Source organism: Muscardinus avellanarius (assembly GCF_963383645.1).
Source record: "Muscardinus avellanarius genome assembly, chromosome: 17".
Taxonomy (NCBI): Eukaryota; Metazoa; Chordata; class Mammalia; order Rodentia; family Gliridae; genus Muscardinus; species Muscardinus avellanarius.
Genome location: NC_137803.1, coordinates 45,033,868 through 45,051,887, shown reverse-complemented (window position 1 = coordinate 45,051,887; position 18,020 = coordinate 45,033,868). Strand labels below are relative to the sequence as shown.

Sequence of the window (18,020 nt, the reverse complement as noted above, 5' to 3'; positions counted from 1 at the left end):
GCTTACCAATTCTACTGCTCTCTGGAACTTCAAAATTGTAAACTGCTTCTGTAAAAATGGGGCGGTTGTCATTGTCATCCTCCACTCTGATGGGGAGAGGAAGAGGTGCATCTGCTGAGTACCCATCCGCAGTGGACGCGTAGGCGATCAACTGTAAACAGGAGAATGCAGCTTTAGTGACTGTTATCCTGTTATAGCAAAAGGTGGATGCTTGATCTACTATCTTCTTTGCAAATCTTTTCAATAATAAACCACTTCAAATAACTTCATTTTCATAATGGGGATTGAACCCAGAGACATTCTACCTCTGAGCTACAACCTTAGGCCTAATTTGTGTGTGTGTGTGTGTGTGTGTGTGTGTGTGTGTGTGTGTGTTTTACTGGGAATTGAACCCAGAGACATTCTGCCTCTGAACTATACCCTCAGCCACTTTTTTATTTTAGTTTTGTTTTGTGTTTGAAACACCCTCAGCCACTTTTTTATTTTAGTTTTGTTTTGTGTTTGAAACAGGGTCTCACCCAAGTTGAGAACCTCACTACATTGCTGAAGATGGCCTCAAATCTGTAATCTTCCAAACTCAACCTCCCACGTATTGAGACTATAGGCATGTGCCACCACTCTCAGCTCACTTTAAAGATATTTTTCAATGCTTTTTCAATTATCAGTGCACCAAGTGGAGAAACATGTTTCAGCAAAGTATATTTGGCTGAAGCAGCTCCACTTCAAATAAAACCTAGGTCACAATACAGTGAAGTCAGGGATAGCTAGGTTATTAGGTGGCAATGAAGACTTAGATTGCAGTCCTTCTTATTCCATTTGCAGAAAGTTATGTTGGGAAAACAATTAAACTCATTGCGATGAGAAAAACCACTACTACATAATCTAAATAAAGCAACAATTCCCTATCCTGTCACTTCTGAGCCCTCTTATGGATTACCTCATAGACATTAGATTTGTAAGAGTTTTACCCAACAAAGCACACTTAACTATTTTTCTCATCACTAATCAAAGAAAATATAAGGAGTATTTCTATTCAACATGTAATTAAGCACTGAGTTATGGTCAAAGTAAAGAATGTCCCATGGGGCTATCAGTCACCTTTGTCTATAGAGCTCTTCCCTATTCTAGAAACACCATCTCTCTCCAGTAGAGAATCATTTCCCCTGAACCAGAGGGATGACATGTGACCCCATGTTATTTACTGTATCACAAAGAACATTGTCTCAGGGATTCTCTATTAACTATAAGCTTATCTATACAGAATTCTGGCTTATTACCCTTTATTACCTTTTATTTCCTTGTCTAATTCTCAGACGTGGTAAAAAAAAATTACACATGTGTAATGGAGACTAAAGAAAGCACTTAGAGAAGAAGAGAAAGAGGATCTTTCTGCTCATCTGTCAACATGTCCTGAGGAGAGGAAAGTGTACCACTGACTATAAAAAGTATCACATAAACAAAACCAACTCCCTAAAACTATAGTAGAATTTGCACTCAAATGTAACTAAATTTCTTTCCTTCATTTCAGGCTTGCTAATAGAAGTTGAGACAAAGAATTGACGAGGTATTCTAAAATATTACACACCATTTTCTTTTAACTTTAAGGTATCTTCTAAGAACACAGTATAAGAAGACAAGAAAGAGTAGATGAAGAATCAGAAGAATGATAGTATAATAACATAAAGTTATGTTTATCAGTAAAACTCATACATCGAAAAGATCATATTCCTCTCGATCCACAGGACGAGTACAGTACAGGTTTCCAGTGTCTCTCTCGATGAAAAACAAATTTAAAGGTTCTTGGTCAACTCCACGCCCGCTTATTGAATAGTAGACAGTGTAATTCTGTGCTGCATCAGATTGAACCTAAAAACAAAAAGTATGCATGTAAAAATTAAAACCAAATTTTTAAAATTCAGTTGATGTGTTTATGTATTTTTTCCTTAACAACTTTCCTTATTTTTTTTTTGTACTTGAGATTAAGCACAGAGGCATTCTGCTCTGAGCTATACCCCAGCCCTATTTATTTTTTATTTGTAAATAGGGCCTCACTAAGTTTCTGAGGCTGGAATGCTAAATAGATATCAAGAGAAAAGAATAATAATGTCAATTGTTAGCAAAGATGGGGCAAATAGGGGCTTTCCTACTGGTAAGGGAATAGGCATAGGGAGAGAAAATTAAAAAATTATAACAATGAGCTATGTGAAGAAACAGGGAAGGTTCAGTGCAAAGCAATCCAACTGGAATGGTGCCCAAAGCGCTCAGAGCTCTGCAAGAAGGCCACCATTGTTGGAGCAGAAAGAGGCAGGAGAAGAGTAGAGGAAGAGGTCACAGGGGCCACAGCACACAAGTGATTCCAAGGATGCTGAGTTTTCCTGGTAGAAAAGAGAGATGGAGCCCAGCAAGGTGGTGCTCTGATATGATCCCAGTACCTGGGAGACCAAGACAAAAGGATCACAGGTCCAAGTCCAGCCTCAGCAACTCAGTGAAACCCTATTTCCAAATAAAAAATAACTAAATAAAAAATAAAAAAATGAGCCAGGTATAGTGGTGCATGCTTGCAATCCCAGTACTTGGGAGGCTGAAACTGGAGGATCCGGGTTTCTGGCCAGCCTCAGCTACTTAGTGAGGCCCTCTGAAACTTAGTAAGACCCTGTTTCAAAATAAAAAATAAAAAATAATAGGGCTGAGGTTGTAGCTCGGAGGTAGAATAGCCTTGGGTTCAATCCCCAGTACCACAAAGCAAAGTAAAAAATAAAAAAAATAATAAAAGATAAATAGTTGAATGCCCCTGGGTTTAATCCCAAGTACAAAACAGAAGGAAAGTTGTTAAAGACTTTAGACAAGAGTAACATCACCTGATACTTTTAAATAATTTTTTAAATTTAAAAATATTTAATTGATAAATAAGTATGTACTTACAGTATACAACATACAACATGATGATTTTCAGGAGAGAGAGAGAGAGAGAGAGAGAGAGAGAGAGAGAGAGAGAGAGAGAGAGAGAGAGAGAGAGAGAGAGAGAGAGAGAGAGAGAGAGAGAGAGAGAGAGAGAGAGAGAGAGAGAGAGAGAAATGATTATCATAATAAAATTAAGTTTTTTTGGTGGTACTGGGGTTCCTGGAAGCCCGTCTATCTCCGGGCTACACTCCCAGACCTATTTTTTATATTTGTATTTGGAAACAGGGTCTTTTAAGCCAGCGTGGATGGCTTTGAACCTGCTCGATCCTCCTGTCTCCGCCTCCCAAGCGCGGCGATTACAAGCGTGAGCCACCACGCCTGGCGCTAAAATTAAGTTTTAAATGCCTATTAAACTTTCACATGAAATATAAATTAGACAGTTTGGGATGGATATATGAAATCTCAAGTATCCATTGTATGGGTATTTAGAACCATAAGTTTGGACAAAATCAAGGAAAGAGTGCATATGAATAAGCAAGAAATAAGGTTCATAGGCTGAGTCCTGGAGCTCTCCAAAGTTTAGAGAGAGAGGGAAGAAGGGTATAAAGACACATTAGAAAATAAAAAGTGACCAATAAAGGAAGTAAAAATGGGGTTAATGGTGTCCTAGAAACCATGTGAGGGAGTAGGTCAGGTATACATGTATATGTCAAGGAGGATGTCAAGCATGTCAAATGTATGTATGTCAAGGAATTGAGTACTGAGAGGTGTTAACTGGTTTAGATTATGTCATGATGAAAAAGGTCTTTGGTTAGCAAAACTCTGAGAGTTAGAAGTCATTTCTTATTAAACCTTATCACCATTCAAGATATGACATTCATGAACAAGAAACAAGGATGAAACATTGAGCAGAATGAAAAGTAAGTGTGTCCCTGGCATGGTGGTGCATGCCTGTAATGCCCGTACTTGGAAAGCTGAGACAGAAGGAATGCAGGTTTGAGATCAAACTCAGGAACTTAGCAAGATTCTCAGAAACCTAGCAAAACCCTGCTTCAAAACAAAACAAATGGCTAGGGGTTTAGCTCAGAGGTGGAATATCTTTGGGTTCAATCCCCAGTAAAAAGAAAGAGGGAAGAAAGGAAGAGAGCAAGGGAGGGAATAAAGGAGAAAGAATAAAGAAGAAAAGGAAGGGGGGAAGAGGAGAGAGGGAGATGAAAGATTTGGCGTCAAATGCACCAAGTGCTGTGTGCATGTTTGTTTCACTTTGAACATGACAATGCTGTATAATTATACTGCACTAATAAAAGTATAAAAACTTAAGCAGCACACAAGCCATAGCATCAGTATCGAACACCAACCACAGTAATAAAAATTTAAAGTAGAAAAGAGCAAGCACAAGGCTGTAGACATACTTCAACAATGTTTTCATTGTGTATGTTCCATCTAGACATTTATGAATAGTAAACCTGATCATAGATTGCCCTGCTTAAATCTTTTCCTTGTTTAGAGGATAAAGTGAAACTTACAGCAGAACACTCACTGTCCTGCTTCTGCCTCATCCCCCTGCTCTACCCTCATCTTGCCTGGGAGGTCTGAGCTCCAGAGCTCCTCTGTGCCTGCTCTTATCTCTGCATTTCTCTCTTCTTTTAGTTATTTACCTGCACTAAACTTTCCCATCCTTGAGGACTCAAATGTATCTTCCTTTAAGCCCCTTCTTGCTTTGACCACCTTATGTCAGGGCTTGGTATTTATCCCCTGGTAACTAGATCACCATAAGGATGGCATCTCTATCATCACACTACTCACTGAAAACTGTAATCGTTTGCCCATTTCCATCTCTTTTGCTAGGCCAATAAGGTACATGAGAATAAGGACCGGGACTCAACATGTTTCCCTCTTTAGTGACTGAGGCAATGCTTGCCACAGACTGCTAGGTGTGCAATAAATGTGATAAATGAATGAATGGTCATTTAATCTCTGTAGAGTCTACTCCATATAATTAATGTCTTGGTATTTTTTTTTCATTTTACTCTTCTATTATACCTGATGAACATCTTAAGAATAGCTACTTATGTCTAAATGCTTAAGATTTGCAAAACCTGAACAAAACAAACTCTTAGAATTAAAGCACTCCCAATCAGAAAAAAAAAAAAAAAAAAAAAAACATAGACCTACTTGTTGAAGAAACAAAGGGAATGGGCCCAAGGAATTCTCTTGCATTGAGCAAGGAATAGGTGCCCATCTCCTCTTGGCTCGCTTGAGAACTGTTTCTTTAGTGTGTCTTTTCTTCAGTACCTGAATTTAGAAAAAGGAAAATAAATTAACAAAAGCACCACTGTATACTTTGTTGTAAAAGAGCAGGCAAATTATAAACCTAATGTCTGTCTTTGTAGAGGTTCCATTTCAGAAATTTCCATGCTGAAGATAAAAACAACTAATAAAGTCCTTTTTCATTAGAAGGGTAAGAAAACGTGTCCAGATTTTGAAACTTTCACAAACTAGAGAATTTCCTTTGATCTACCTTTCTAGTGTTGACCATACATTCAGGTTAAGAAAGGCACCATCCTCTTAGTTCTTCTTACTCTGTCCTCAATGGAAACAGAAAACACATCTTCTCTATAACAATCTGTAGAGGATGGAGGTATAGCTCAGTGGCGTAGCTCTTGACTAGAAAATGCCTAGCTTCAATTCCCAGCATGGGGAAAGGAGAAACATCATGTTTTTATTATGACTATTTTCATATCACCATTCATCATGATTGATTGTTTTCACTAAAGCCAGGCATGGTGGTACATGATTGTAATCCCAGTACTTGGGAGGCCGAAATAGGAGGATGGGTGGCTCAAAGACAAGTAGCAAGTAGCAAGGCTCTCAGCAATCTAGGGAGACCCTGTTTCAAAAAAACTACAAAGGGCTGGGGGTGGAGTCAGAGGTAAACAGCCCTGGTTTCAATCCCCAGTAACACACACACGCACACACACACACACACACACACACACACACACACACGTTTGCACTAATAAAAAAAATTCTGCATAGTGGTGCACGTCTTGTAATCTCGGTACTTAGAAGGCTGAAGCAAGAAAATCGCAGGTTTGAGGACAGTCTCAGCAAGTAGTAAGACTCTCATCAACCTCATGAGACCTGGTTTCAAAGTAAAAATTAAAAATAGCGCTGGGGATATAACTCAGATAGAATTTCCCTGGGTTCCATCCCTAGCACCACACACACACACACACACACACACACACACACACACACACACACACACTTCTGAATAATATAATAGTATGTTTTCCAAATTGACACAGTGCACAAAAGCCGTTAACTAGAATTTAAAGATGGAAGAACCCTTCACCGAGGAAGTATTGTTTAGAGTTAGAAAAATAAAACCAAAGATGTTCACTGTTAAGATAAAGAGAAAGGAAAAAAAGGGAAGGGGGAGGGAGAAGAAGAGTAAAAGGGAAAGAAGAGGAAAGGAAGAGATGGTACTATTTATCTTTTGGTCCTCTGCAATTTTTAATGAGGTTTTATTTTAATTTTGATTTTTGTTTGCTTGTTTTTTTTAATACTGGAGGTTAAAAATCAAGCATTCTACTTTCGAGTTACACCCTCAGCCCTTTTTATTTTGAAACACGGTCTTGCTAAATTGCTGAGGCTGGCTTTGAGCCTACAATCCTCCTAACTCAGCCTCCAGAATGCACCACCTGTGCCCAGCATAATGGGAGTATTTTAAAGAAAGAACAATGTGCCTTAAAATGTTCAATATGCTTTGAATACCTTTTCCTGATGTTCCAAGAGCACACTGATCTCTTTCTGGGTCTGTGACTTCAGGTCAGAAAGCCGTATAGTAAAAGATCTTTTCTTATCAGACAACACAACAGCACCAGCTGTGTACACTGACCCATCCTCTAGAACTCTGAAATCAGGGTCACTTGACTGGATGAGACCAGCAGACCTGAGGCACTCCTTCCAATTAACTGCAAGTAAAAAATCTCAGTTGTAAGGAAGAAACACATCAGAAAGAAAAATATATTGAAAATAAATTGAAATAATCTATTCATTCAACTTCAACATCATGAAGTTAAATCCCATAAACCAACTACTTTGCATTCACCGAATATCTTAACTAGTCCTTTTACATTATTAAAATTTTCTTTTAATATCATAGTTCTTGATTATATATTTCTATCAAATGAGAAGTCTTACATTCTACTATGCTTCTAGTAGACTTATGAAATGTCCTTTCAATGAAAGAGGTGTAGGCACTGAAGTCATGACAAAGTGGAGCAACACACCCCACACACCTGAATAAACACACAGCACAGTTCTTGACAATGTGCTGAGTCTCTGAAGTATGTTTGGTTGGAAGTTTTGTGCATGAGCACAAAGAACAATGATGTGTATAAGTTAGGCAAAAGTCAAATAAGAAAAATCAACCTTTGAATTCTTCCCATCGGCACATTTCTGTCTACTTTCCCCCAGGAGTTCAAGGCTCTACCTGGGTGTTTCTAGTTTTCTAGGAATTCCCACAGAAACTCTACCTGGGGTCTTTTCTCCCTGAGAATGTTGCCCCCTAGTAAAAGATAATAAAAGAATCAAAATTGATCTGTTTTTCATCTCAGTTCTATGTGCTTCAACAGAAACTGAAAAATAAATCAATGCCGAAGTAATCAACTCCTAAAAGATTCTGGTCCTCCACATGTATAGTGTCACAGGTGAAGATATTTAACCAAAAAGGAGAAGTGTTAGGAATGATGCCTTATTTCTCCCATCCTCACATTTTAATCCAAATAAAATGCTCCTAGAGAAACACCCCAGCCTCTCTTTATGTACCTTCATTTTCTTCCTCTTCATAAGAAAGAAAAATGCCATTTCTTTACCATTAGCCGAGGCCCTTTAACCAGAAATGGGACATTTACTGAGAAAGTAAATTTGGTATTTCTCAAAAAGCTTAGTGATGGAGGGGTCTAGGGAAGGAAACTTGATGAAGGAAATATCAAATAATGCTATGCACATGTATGGAATTACCAGTACCAATCTAAACAACAGGAACAAGAGAGAGAGAGTAGACTGGGATCTGGACGGAAATACACCATGCGTGTGTTACTGTTATGCTGAACCTCCCTGTGATGTATGATTATAAGGTACCAGTAAAAAGCATATTAAAATCAAACAAACAAAAACATGATGATTTCTCTGATTGTTCTCCGTACCCAGATAGAAAATCAGCCTGGAGAGAGCTTTCTAACTACTAGGAAAGTCTGAGGTTGCCCAATTTCTCAGTGTTCAGTGTACAAATTGCTGGACTCCCAGTGCAGAAACAGCACTGATAAAATGCTGATCTGATTCTCTCAGCTCCTTAATTATATTATTCTAATGATTAGAATTATATAACAATGAAATCACTAATATTTATATGTAAATATTTGAAGATTGTTAAACTCTTAGAACATAATCACTTACAAAAACATGGATGAGAACGTATACACTAGAATCAACTACAAAATCTAACAGTTATAAAAAGAAAAAAAAAAAAAACCCAGATGTTTAAAGTAAACTTCATGTATCCATTCATTAAGTAGATTCAGGACAACTAAACTCGCATTTTCAAAAGATTGTTTTAAATTTTCTCACCTCTGCCAATTATTTTGTCTGCCTCTAGTTTAGAAGGTACATTAAATATCACCTTTTCACAGGCTTCACCAGCAAAACAGAAGACCTAGAATGAAGAAATATCATATCAATACAGTACAGTACAAAGTAAAGAACAAAAGCCATATGAGCATTTCAAAAGATGCAAAACAAGCAACTGAAAAAATCTAATGCTATTTACCATTTAAAAATCCTCAAGAAAGTAGGTATCAAAAGAAAATTAAGAAAATTGCTCAATATGATTAAGGACATCTATGAAAAACTTACAACTAATTTATTTATACTTAATGGATAAAAAAAGAATAATTTCTTCTAATATCAAGAATAAAACATAATGTCTTTTCTCACTGTATTCAACATTATACAAAATTATCTATTCAACATTGTACAAAATTAAATTCAAATTTCGAAGGAGCGTGCACAATTGTTTCTATTCACAAATGACATGCTTTTATATATAAAATCCGAAGGAAGACACTAAAGGACTAACTAAAACAAGTAAAGAAATTCAGCAAGGCTACAGGATGCAATATATAAAGTTGATTAAATTCCTATACACTTGCAATAGAAAATTTGAAAATAAAACCAAAACAGTTCCACTTGCAATGAAGAATAAAATGTTTTGTAATAAATTTAGTCAAAAAAGAGCAAAATTGAATTCTGAAACCAATAAAACATTGAAGAAACTTAATAAGACCCAAATAAATAAAAAGATATCCTAGGCTCATGGATCAGAAAACATTTCTCCCAAGTCATCTACAAATTCAGTACAAACCCTATCAAAATCTCAGCTACCTCCTTTGAAGAAATTGGCAACTCATCCTTTTGAAAACGCAAGGGCCTCAAGTAAACTTGAAAAAGGAGAACAACACCGTTCAAAATAGGCAAATAATGAAACCAACCTAGCTGCTCATCAATAGATTGATTATGAAACTATGAAATTTTACTTGGCTTTGAATGAAGAACAAAATTATGTCATTCTCAGTAAAATGGATGAAACTAGAGAATATTATATACAACATGAGATAGCATAAGTGAGATAGGAAGAAATTTGGGGACAAAAGGGACTTTGGGTAAATGAGGAGAGATACCAGTAGAATAGCAAAAGGGGATTTGGGGAGGGGAAATGCAAGACTTGAGAAAACAGTTCAAATAATGCTAATTCATATATGAAGTTATCAGTATCAATCACAATAATATTTATGGACAGCCAGAGGTATCCGGGTAGGATCTGGAAGAAAACACACCAAGTGCAGTGTGCATACACGGTCCTATCACTCTGAACTTCATTTTAACCTATCATTACAATGCATCAATGAAAGTATACTTAAAAAAATAAAATAAAATTGGGGGGTTTACATTTTCCAATTCCAAAACTTACAACAAAGCTACAATAATTAACACAGGGTTTTACTCACATAACAATAAATATGTAGATACATGGGATAGAATTGAAATCTTCTAAATAAGCTTTTAACTCATGCTTAACTTCCAAAAAGTTCAAGGGAAAGAAATCTCTCTTTAATAAATGGTGCTGGGACAATTATATATCCTTATGCAAAAACGTGAATATGGATTCCTAAGTCACACCATACAAAAAGAATTTGAGAGCAGAACTAAATGTAATAACTAAACTATTTAAGGGAAAACTAAAGAATAACTATTAATGAACCTGCATTAGGCAATCATTTCTTTGAGCACCAAAACCATGAGTGAGAACAAAACTTAGAACAAATTTTAGAACTTTTGCTCTTCACATGACATGATGAAGATACGATTCACTTATGGGAGGGAGCGTTAAAAATATACAATAACAAATGGCCTGTATTCATAATATATAAAGATCTTTCTTTTTCTTTTTTGGTGGTACTGGGGTTCTTGGAAGCCCTTTTACCTACGGGGTACACTCTCAGACCTATTTTTTATATTTTTATTGGGAAACAGGGTCTCTTAAGCCAGCGCTGCAGGCTTCAAACCTGCGCGATCCTCCTGTCTCCGCCTCCCAAGGGTGGGGATGACAAGCGTGCACCTCCACGCCCGGCTATATATAAAGATCTTGTGAGGATGTGGGGAAAGAGGAACTCTTTTACACTGTTGGTGGGAATGCAAACTAGAGATCAGCCAAGCACAGAAGGAGAAGGTACATATGTTTCCTCTAATATGCCCAAACTAGGAAACACAGAGGATACCAGTGGGACTCCAGATAATGGAGGGGAAATACCAGCAAAATTTGAATGGAAAGATAGGAGAGGAGGAAGGCTGATCTTGATTAATGAGGGTCTACATCTGAATATGTGTAAAATTATGAATATGACACGGTTAACCTGGACAACCATTGGTGGGAGGGGGGAAAGGGAAAGTGAGGAAGGGGGGCAGAGGGCACCAAATATAGTTTAAATGTATACCATTTATGTTCAATAAAAATTTTGTTTAAAAAAAAATAAAAAAAAACAGGCATGGTGGCGCACGCTTGTAATCCCTACACTTGGGAGGCTGAGACAGGAGGATCACACAGGTTCAAAGCCAGCCTCAGCTACTTAGTGAGACCCTGTTTCCAAATAAAGTATAAGAAAAAAAAGGTCTGGGAGTATAGCCCGGAGGTAGAAAGCCTCTGGGTTCCACCCCAGTACCACCAATAAATAAATAAATAAATAAATAAAATAAGATTTAAAAATAAATAAATAAATAAAAATCTTACATCTCAATAATAAAGACAAATAGAACACAAATAGGCAAAAAACTTTGAATAGACATTATACAAGGAATAGAAATGAACATTAAACAGATGAAAAGATGCTCAGCATTATTAGACATCAGGGAAATACTAATTTAAAACACAATTAAATACTACTACAAAGGTCAAAATAAATAGAAAAATAAAAAAGAGCAACTTATTAGTGAGAATGTGAAATAACTGGAACCTTCATGCATTGCTGGCAAAAATGTAAAGTAGTTCCAGGCCTGGTGCTGCACGCTTGTAATCCCTGGGCTTGGGAAGCAGAGACAGGAAAATCGCGCAGATTCGAAGCCAGCCACGCTGGCTTAAGAGACCTTGTTTCAAAATAAAAATATAAAAATAGGTCTGGGAATGTAGCCCAGAGGTAGATGGGTTTCCAGGAACCCCAGTACCACAAAAAAAAAAAAAAAAAAAAAAAGTAAAGTAGCTCAGACACTTGGGGAACAGTTCAGCCATTTCTCAAAGAGTTCAAGATATGTTCCAGTGCCCACTATATCAAAATGAAATGAAAACCCATGTTGTTCACACAAGAACGTAGACATGAAGCTGGGCGTGGTGGCACACGCATGTAATCCCAGCATTCCAGAGGCTGAGACCAGAGGATGGCGGTTTGCGGCTAGCCTCAGCTACGTAGTGAGGCCCTCCGCAACTTAGTGAGACCCTGCTTCAAAATAAAGAATAAAAACTAGGGCAGGGGATGTAGCTTGGAGGTCAAATGCCCCTGGGTTCCATCCCCAGACCCAAAAAAAAAAAAAAAAAAAGTAGACAAGAGTATTCCTAGCAGCGTCATTCACAGTATTCCATTAAATATTCCATAAAATGGAATATTATTCAGATTTTAAAAGAACCAAAACAACGACACATACTACAACATGGACAAACATAAATAACATTATGCCCAGAGAAAGAAATCAGTTTAAAAAGGGGGTCTGTGTGTGTTGGCCGGGCTTGTTGGCACATGCTTGTAATCCCTGCGCTTGGGAGGCAGAGACAGGAGTATCGCGCTGGTCCGGAGCCAGCCTTGCTCGCTTAAGAGACCCTGTTTCCAAATAAAAAAAAAATATAAAATAGGTCTGGAAGTGTAGCCCGGACATAGAAGGGCCTCCAGGAACCCCAGTAATACACACACAAAAAAAGGGTCTGTGTTGGATAATTTTGTTTATATCAAATGTTCCAAAAAGGCAAACAGAGAGAGATCAATGGTTGTCCAGGGCTGGGGTTGTCCAGGGCTGGGGTAGAAATAGGGAGTAATTGTATGTAGGCATGAGACTTTATTTCTTTTCCTTTTTTTTTTTTTTTTTTTTTTTCGTCACTGGGGCTGAAACCCAGAGACATTCTACTTCTGAGCTCATTCCAAGCCCTTTTTTTTATTTTGAAATAGGGTCTCACTACTCTGCTGAGGCTAGCCCTGAACCTGCAATTCTCGTGACTTAGCTACGGAGTACTGGGAATACTGGCATGCACCACCACACTAAAATAAAACTTCTTTTTAAGACAATTAAAATGTTTTAAAGGTATATTGTGTAAAAGTCATGCATCCTCTGAATTTGCTGAGATTCAATGAATTGTGCACTTAACACAGGTAAGTTTTATGGAATGTAAACTATACCTCAGCAAAGATGTTTGAAACAAAAAAGGAAATGTCATTGGTAGAAAAAAATACTATCTTCATATTCCCCTCTACAAATTAGAAAGTAAAAGGTTCTTTCAAATTTTGATTCACATAGTAATTTCAGAAAAATATAACAGAATAATAACTACAAAGTATGTCAATTCTGATATAAGTACAAAACATTTTTACATAAAGAGTAACTCATGAAAACATAACTGTAAATACTGTACGTATATACATATGCAAAAGTACAATCTATGCTAATATATTTATTTGATCATTCCTTTATGTCATAATTATTATATTATTTTTCCTTTTTTCCTATTATAGGTGATCCCGCACTTAGCAACCTTGATATCACTATATTAGGATACATACCTACAACAGAAGTTGTGCTATGAATGCTCTCATTCTCATTAGCTACTGTAACTGTGTATTTCTGAAATAATATTAACTTAGATTATTAGCCCCTATAGCACTCAACCTAATATTTATCATATCCTCTCCTTCAATTAATTTTATGACTTTAAAATTTTTGTCAAAATGTCATGATAAATTGATCAAGTTTCATGAGATTTCACTTCATTAATATATTTAAGGATAATTTAGCAAGTTAGGGCTGAATTATGTCCATTCATAAGCATGATTCATTCTCCATGTACTTATTGAGTTTTTGCCTTTCAATTAAGCATTAGAATTGTTGATGTAAAGGTCTTTCACATTTTTGTTAGATTAATTTTAGATATATTGTTTGTTGCTCTACTAAACATGAATCCTTTCAACCTATACTTTCTATTTGTCTGGTAATGGCCTAGAGAGATAATATTTTTAAAGTGGTCTTAATCCAGGAAACTTGCTAACTTTTATCGGTTTCAGTACTTTGTCAGTATCTACTGTTGGATCTTCCATGGAGATATTGCTATAGCTGGCCAAATGACAAGTAGATATTTCCCTTTTAATCCTTTCCTTTAATCTCTTTTCAGAAAAATATAACATGATTATTGCTAAACATGTTTCATATGTTTTCCCAGCTGACAGAGTGGCATTTTCAATATACTATTGGTCTGGATTGCTGCTATTTATTTCAGTATTTCACATATATGATTCCCAGGGTGATATTAAGCTACTATTATTCAATTTCATACAATCCTCATAAAATGAATTATAAAAGAATCCCTTTTAACATAGAACTCTCAAGAGTAAATTTGAATATTGAATTTATAGAAACTAGAGTTACAAGTGACTTTAAAATTTCACAAATTTAAGCTGGTGGTACCAGAGACTCAGGAGCTGGGGATATAACTCAGAGGTAGAATGCCTCTGGGTTCAATTCCCAGTACCACACGAGCAAAAAATTACACTAATAATAAAATAAAAGGGAACCCAGGGATGTGGCTCAGTGGTAAAGCACCTGGCTAGCATGTATGAGGCCCTGGGTTTGATCTCTAATGCCAAATAATAAATAAAACAAATTTAGTTTTTAAAAAATTATAACAAAGTATTGCCTGCTGCAACTTGGAAAAAATAATTGTTTCATTTTATGGTGTCCTATTAATTTTACTAATGATATGGCTGCAATATTATGAGCAAAAATCATTAAATCCTGGCAGATCTAATGTCCACAGAAGGAGAAAATTAAAGGGGTTATTTGTAATTACTTTTGTGTTGTTCAATCTCATCAACACACACACACACAGAAAAATGCTAAGTAGCACCTTTCTTCAATAGGTGAAAGCCCCTAACGGGCTGGGCAGGAGGCCTGGCTTAGAGTGCTGGCCTCCCCCACAGGGACCTGGAGCTCTATACCAAGTCCTGTAAAGAGACAGAATGGAAACTGTGCTGTGCCTGAGATATAAAGGATCCTCCTGAGTGAGCACATGATCACAGTATTTACAACTTTCACTGATCCTGTGCACATTTACCTTCTACAAAATGATCTTTCAGATGCTTACCACCTCAAAGACAAATTCTATAACATACCTCCCTATATTTTCACTCTTTCTATATTCTCAAACATCTCTATTAAGTGCTTCTAATAAATTTATTTCTAACCAAACTCACTGTAAGATGGGAATTCTGGCTAAATGGAAAGTATGACTAATGAAGTCACTGCGGGTGTCATATATGGTGTACAAGTGTGGGGCGATTACAATAGGACCAAAAATGTGCACAGGCTCACATTCATTCACTTACTCAGAAGTCACCACCGGAGCTGAGCATGATGGCACACGCCTGTAGTCCCAGTACTTGAGAGGCTGAGACAAAAAGATCTCTGGTTCGCAGCCAGCCTCAGCTACTTAGTGAGGCCCCCTGCAACCTAGTGAGACCATTTCAAACTATAGAATCCTCTTGGGTTCAATCCCGATTACCACAAAAAGAAAAAAAAAAAAAAAAAAGGAGTCACCACTGACTTTCCTGTACAAAGGTAACTGATAATGCATAAATCTAAATATGTACTAACACCTTGAGTTTGTTAAGATTGTGGCTTTGAGCTGGACACAGTGGGGTACACGAGTAATCCCTGTTTGCCAGGCTGAAACTGGAGGATAACAGGTTCAAAGCCAGACTCAGCAACTTAACAAGGCCCTCAGTAACTGAGACCTTGTTTAAAAATTTAAAAAAAAGTATTATCTGGAGATGCAGCTCAGAGGCAAAGTGTTTTTGGGTTCAATCCCCAGTTATACACACACACACATACACACACACACACACACACACACACACACACACACAGTTGTGCCTTTAATATAAAGTATTTCTCCTTTACTTATTTACCTGAAACTTTTTTCCACAGACATAAAAGTCAGCATAAATTATTGTATCCTCTTCTATTGTAAAAATAATGAATATGTTAAAAAAGTATTTTTGGGAAAGAAGTCACATTATTCTCATTAATTAGTGCAATAAAACCTGAGAAGATGGAACACACATTTGTCGATGTCATTTGCACATAGAGTTCATGTGTACCCCAAGGGGGAGAAAAATGAGAGGGTACAAATATCATACAGTTCCTTTGGAAAAAGAGCTCTTTTAGCAAAATGATAGACTGTGTCCAAGAACATATCATTCATAAGTACAAAAGAAATAACACAATGAATTCCCTCGGTGGGTTTGATAAGAACTCTAAAAGATACTTTGAGCCGTGGTGTATGCTTGTAATCCCCTTGCTCCTTGCGCTTGGGAGGCTGAGACAGGAGCATCAAGCAGGTTCAAAGCCAGCTTTAGCTACTTAGTGAGGCTCTCAGCAACTTAGCGAGACCCTGTTTCCAAATAAAATATAAAATAGGTCTGGGAGTGTAGACCAGAGGTAGAACGCCTCTAGGTTCCATCCTCAGTACCACAAAAAAAAAAAAAAAAAAATACTTTGAAACTTTCAACAACGTAAAATTGTCCTGTCTCTCCTCACTCTGTTTATTAGAAACTATGTGCTGGCAGTTTAGTGTGGGTGAGAAAAGCGCCCTGAGAAGAGAGGAAGGGAGAGAGGGAGCCAGACAGACAGACAGAGGAGACTGACTCTTGAGAAGGCTTCTGACTCCCTGGGACAGCTCTTGATAAGAGTCTCAGATTTGTGTTAGAGACTTGCTTTGAAAAAACTTTCTGAGAACCAGCAATTGTTTTGGAGAGATTTCTAAAAAGCTGATATTGTACTCAAAAGTCAGGAGTTAAATACTCAAAAACCATACAGGCATAAGTGGTTTTAATCTACCCATTCGACCTAAATGGAAAAAGCAGAAAGTGGTGTAAACTGTGGAGGGAAGGGGGTTGAGGATTAAAGAAATTATCATTCTGTGTAAACTTTAATTTTCAAGTTTACAAATATAATATTTAAACTTTATGAAATTCATTTTGAAAATCCGAAATGAGTAAGTCATAGACCAGAACTAGGGCTTTCGCTATTTCTTCTTTTGTGGCCCAACTGCGCACCCCCTTCCTGATCCCCACCCAGAAAGCTCCTTGCACTGTGAGCCCCCCCCCCCCTCCAGCAAATACTGGAAATCCTGGGAACACACGATTCCCTAACTTCTTCCCAAAGAAAATGCGAAACACAAACTTCATGTTCTCAAATAGAAATGCTGGAAATGCATTCCAACATGCCACAGGACAACACAGTTAGCGAGCGATCCACATTGGTGAAAAATCAATTCTTCCACCCACATTTTGTTGGAACAGTAGCAGAGAAGGTCGACTGGCTTATTTTTACAATTTCTTATCCTTAAATAAATACATCTGGACCACGACGACCAACCCGGTGTTCCTAACTCACTGGTTTAGGGAGGGTAGCGCTTGGACCCACTGGCGCTGCGAGGCGGCTGACCGACGCGGCCCGGGGACTGGCTCCCCCTCCCGCGGCCCCTTCGGGCTCGCGATCTCAGCGAGGGGTACGAGTCCGCAGCCCCTTTCGCAAAGTCCCGGGGCAACCCTGGTTGGGCCTCAAGTTCCCACGGTAACTGTGCTGTCAGAATTCCCAGTTTCCCCCTTCAGGTCTTCAGGTTCTTGGAGAACTGTCCCTAACTTTTTCTCCGTGCGGATCGCGTCCCCAGCGGCGGCAGAATTTCTGGCACCGGAGCCGCCGGCAGCGCTCCCCAGAGCCGGTCCGGGTACCACCTCCCCACCCCCCCGCCCAGCGCCGCCCACCCCGCCGGCCGGCGGACCCCGAGAGGCCCAGGGAGGGCACGGGCCCTAGCCGCAGTGCAGGGCGCAGCTCCGAGGGTCCGCAGCACATGCGAGCTGGGGGCCGGGCCTCCCCCTCTCGCCCTCTCCCCTCCCCTCCTCTCCCCTCTACTCCTCTCCTCCTTTTCCCCTCTCCCCTTCCTCCTCCTCCCCTCCCCTCTACTCCTCTCCTCCTTTCCCCCTCTCCCCTTCCTCCCCTCCTCTCCCCTCTACTCCTCCCCTCCTCTCCCCCTCCTCTCCTCTCCTCCTTTCCCCCTCTCCCCTTCCTCCTCCTCCCCTCCCCTCCTCTCCCCTCTACTCCTCCTTTCCCCCTCTCCCCTTCCTCCCCTCCTCTCCCCTCTACTCCTCCCCTCCCCTCCTCTCCCCCTCCTCTCCTCTCCTCCTTTCCCCCTCTCCCCTTCCTCCTCCTCCCCTCCCCTCCTCTCCCCTCTACTCCTCCTTTCC

The 18,020-nt window shown here is 38.7% G+C and overlaps 1 protein-coding gene across 1 annotated transcript in view; it reads right to left on the bottom strand.

The window, feature by feature from the left end:
• The window catches only part of DSC3 (desmocollin 3), a gene marked incomplete at both ends in the record, with an annotated part of 47,574 nt that extends 30,959 nt beyond the window's left edge, over positions 1 to 16,615 (bottom strand). The window contains 6 exons of the mRNA XM_080714706.1: positions 7 to 151; positions 1,711 to 1,866; positions 5,077 to 5,196; positions 6,682 to 6,881; positions 8,539 to 8,623; positions 16,589 to 16,615. Of these exons, the coding sequence (XP_080570832.1) occupies positions 7 to 151; positions 1,711 to 1,866; positions 5,077 to 5,196; positions 6,682 to 6,881; positions 8,539 to 8,623; positions 16,589 to 16,615 (733 nt within the window). The remainder of the gene's footprint in view (positions 1 to 6; positions 152 to 1,710; positions 1,867 to 5,076; positions 5,197 to 6,681; positions 6,882 to 8,538; positions 8,624 to 16,588) is intronic.
• Between the last annotated feature and the right edge of the window lie 1,405 nt (positions 16,616 to 18,020).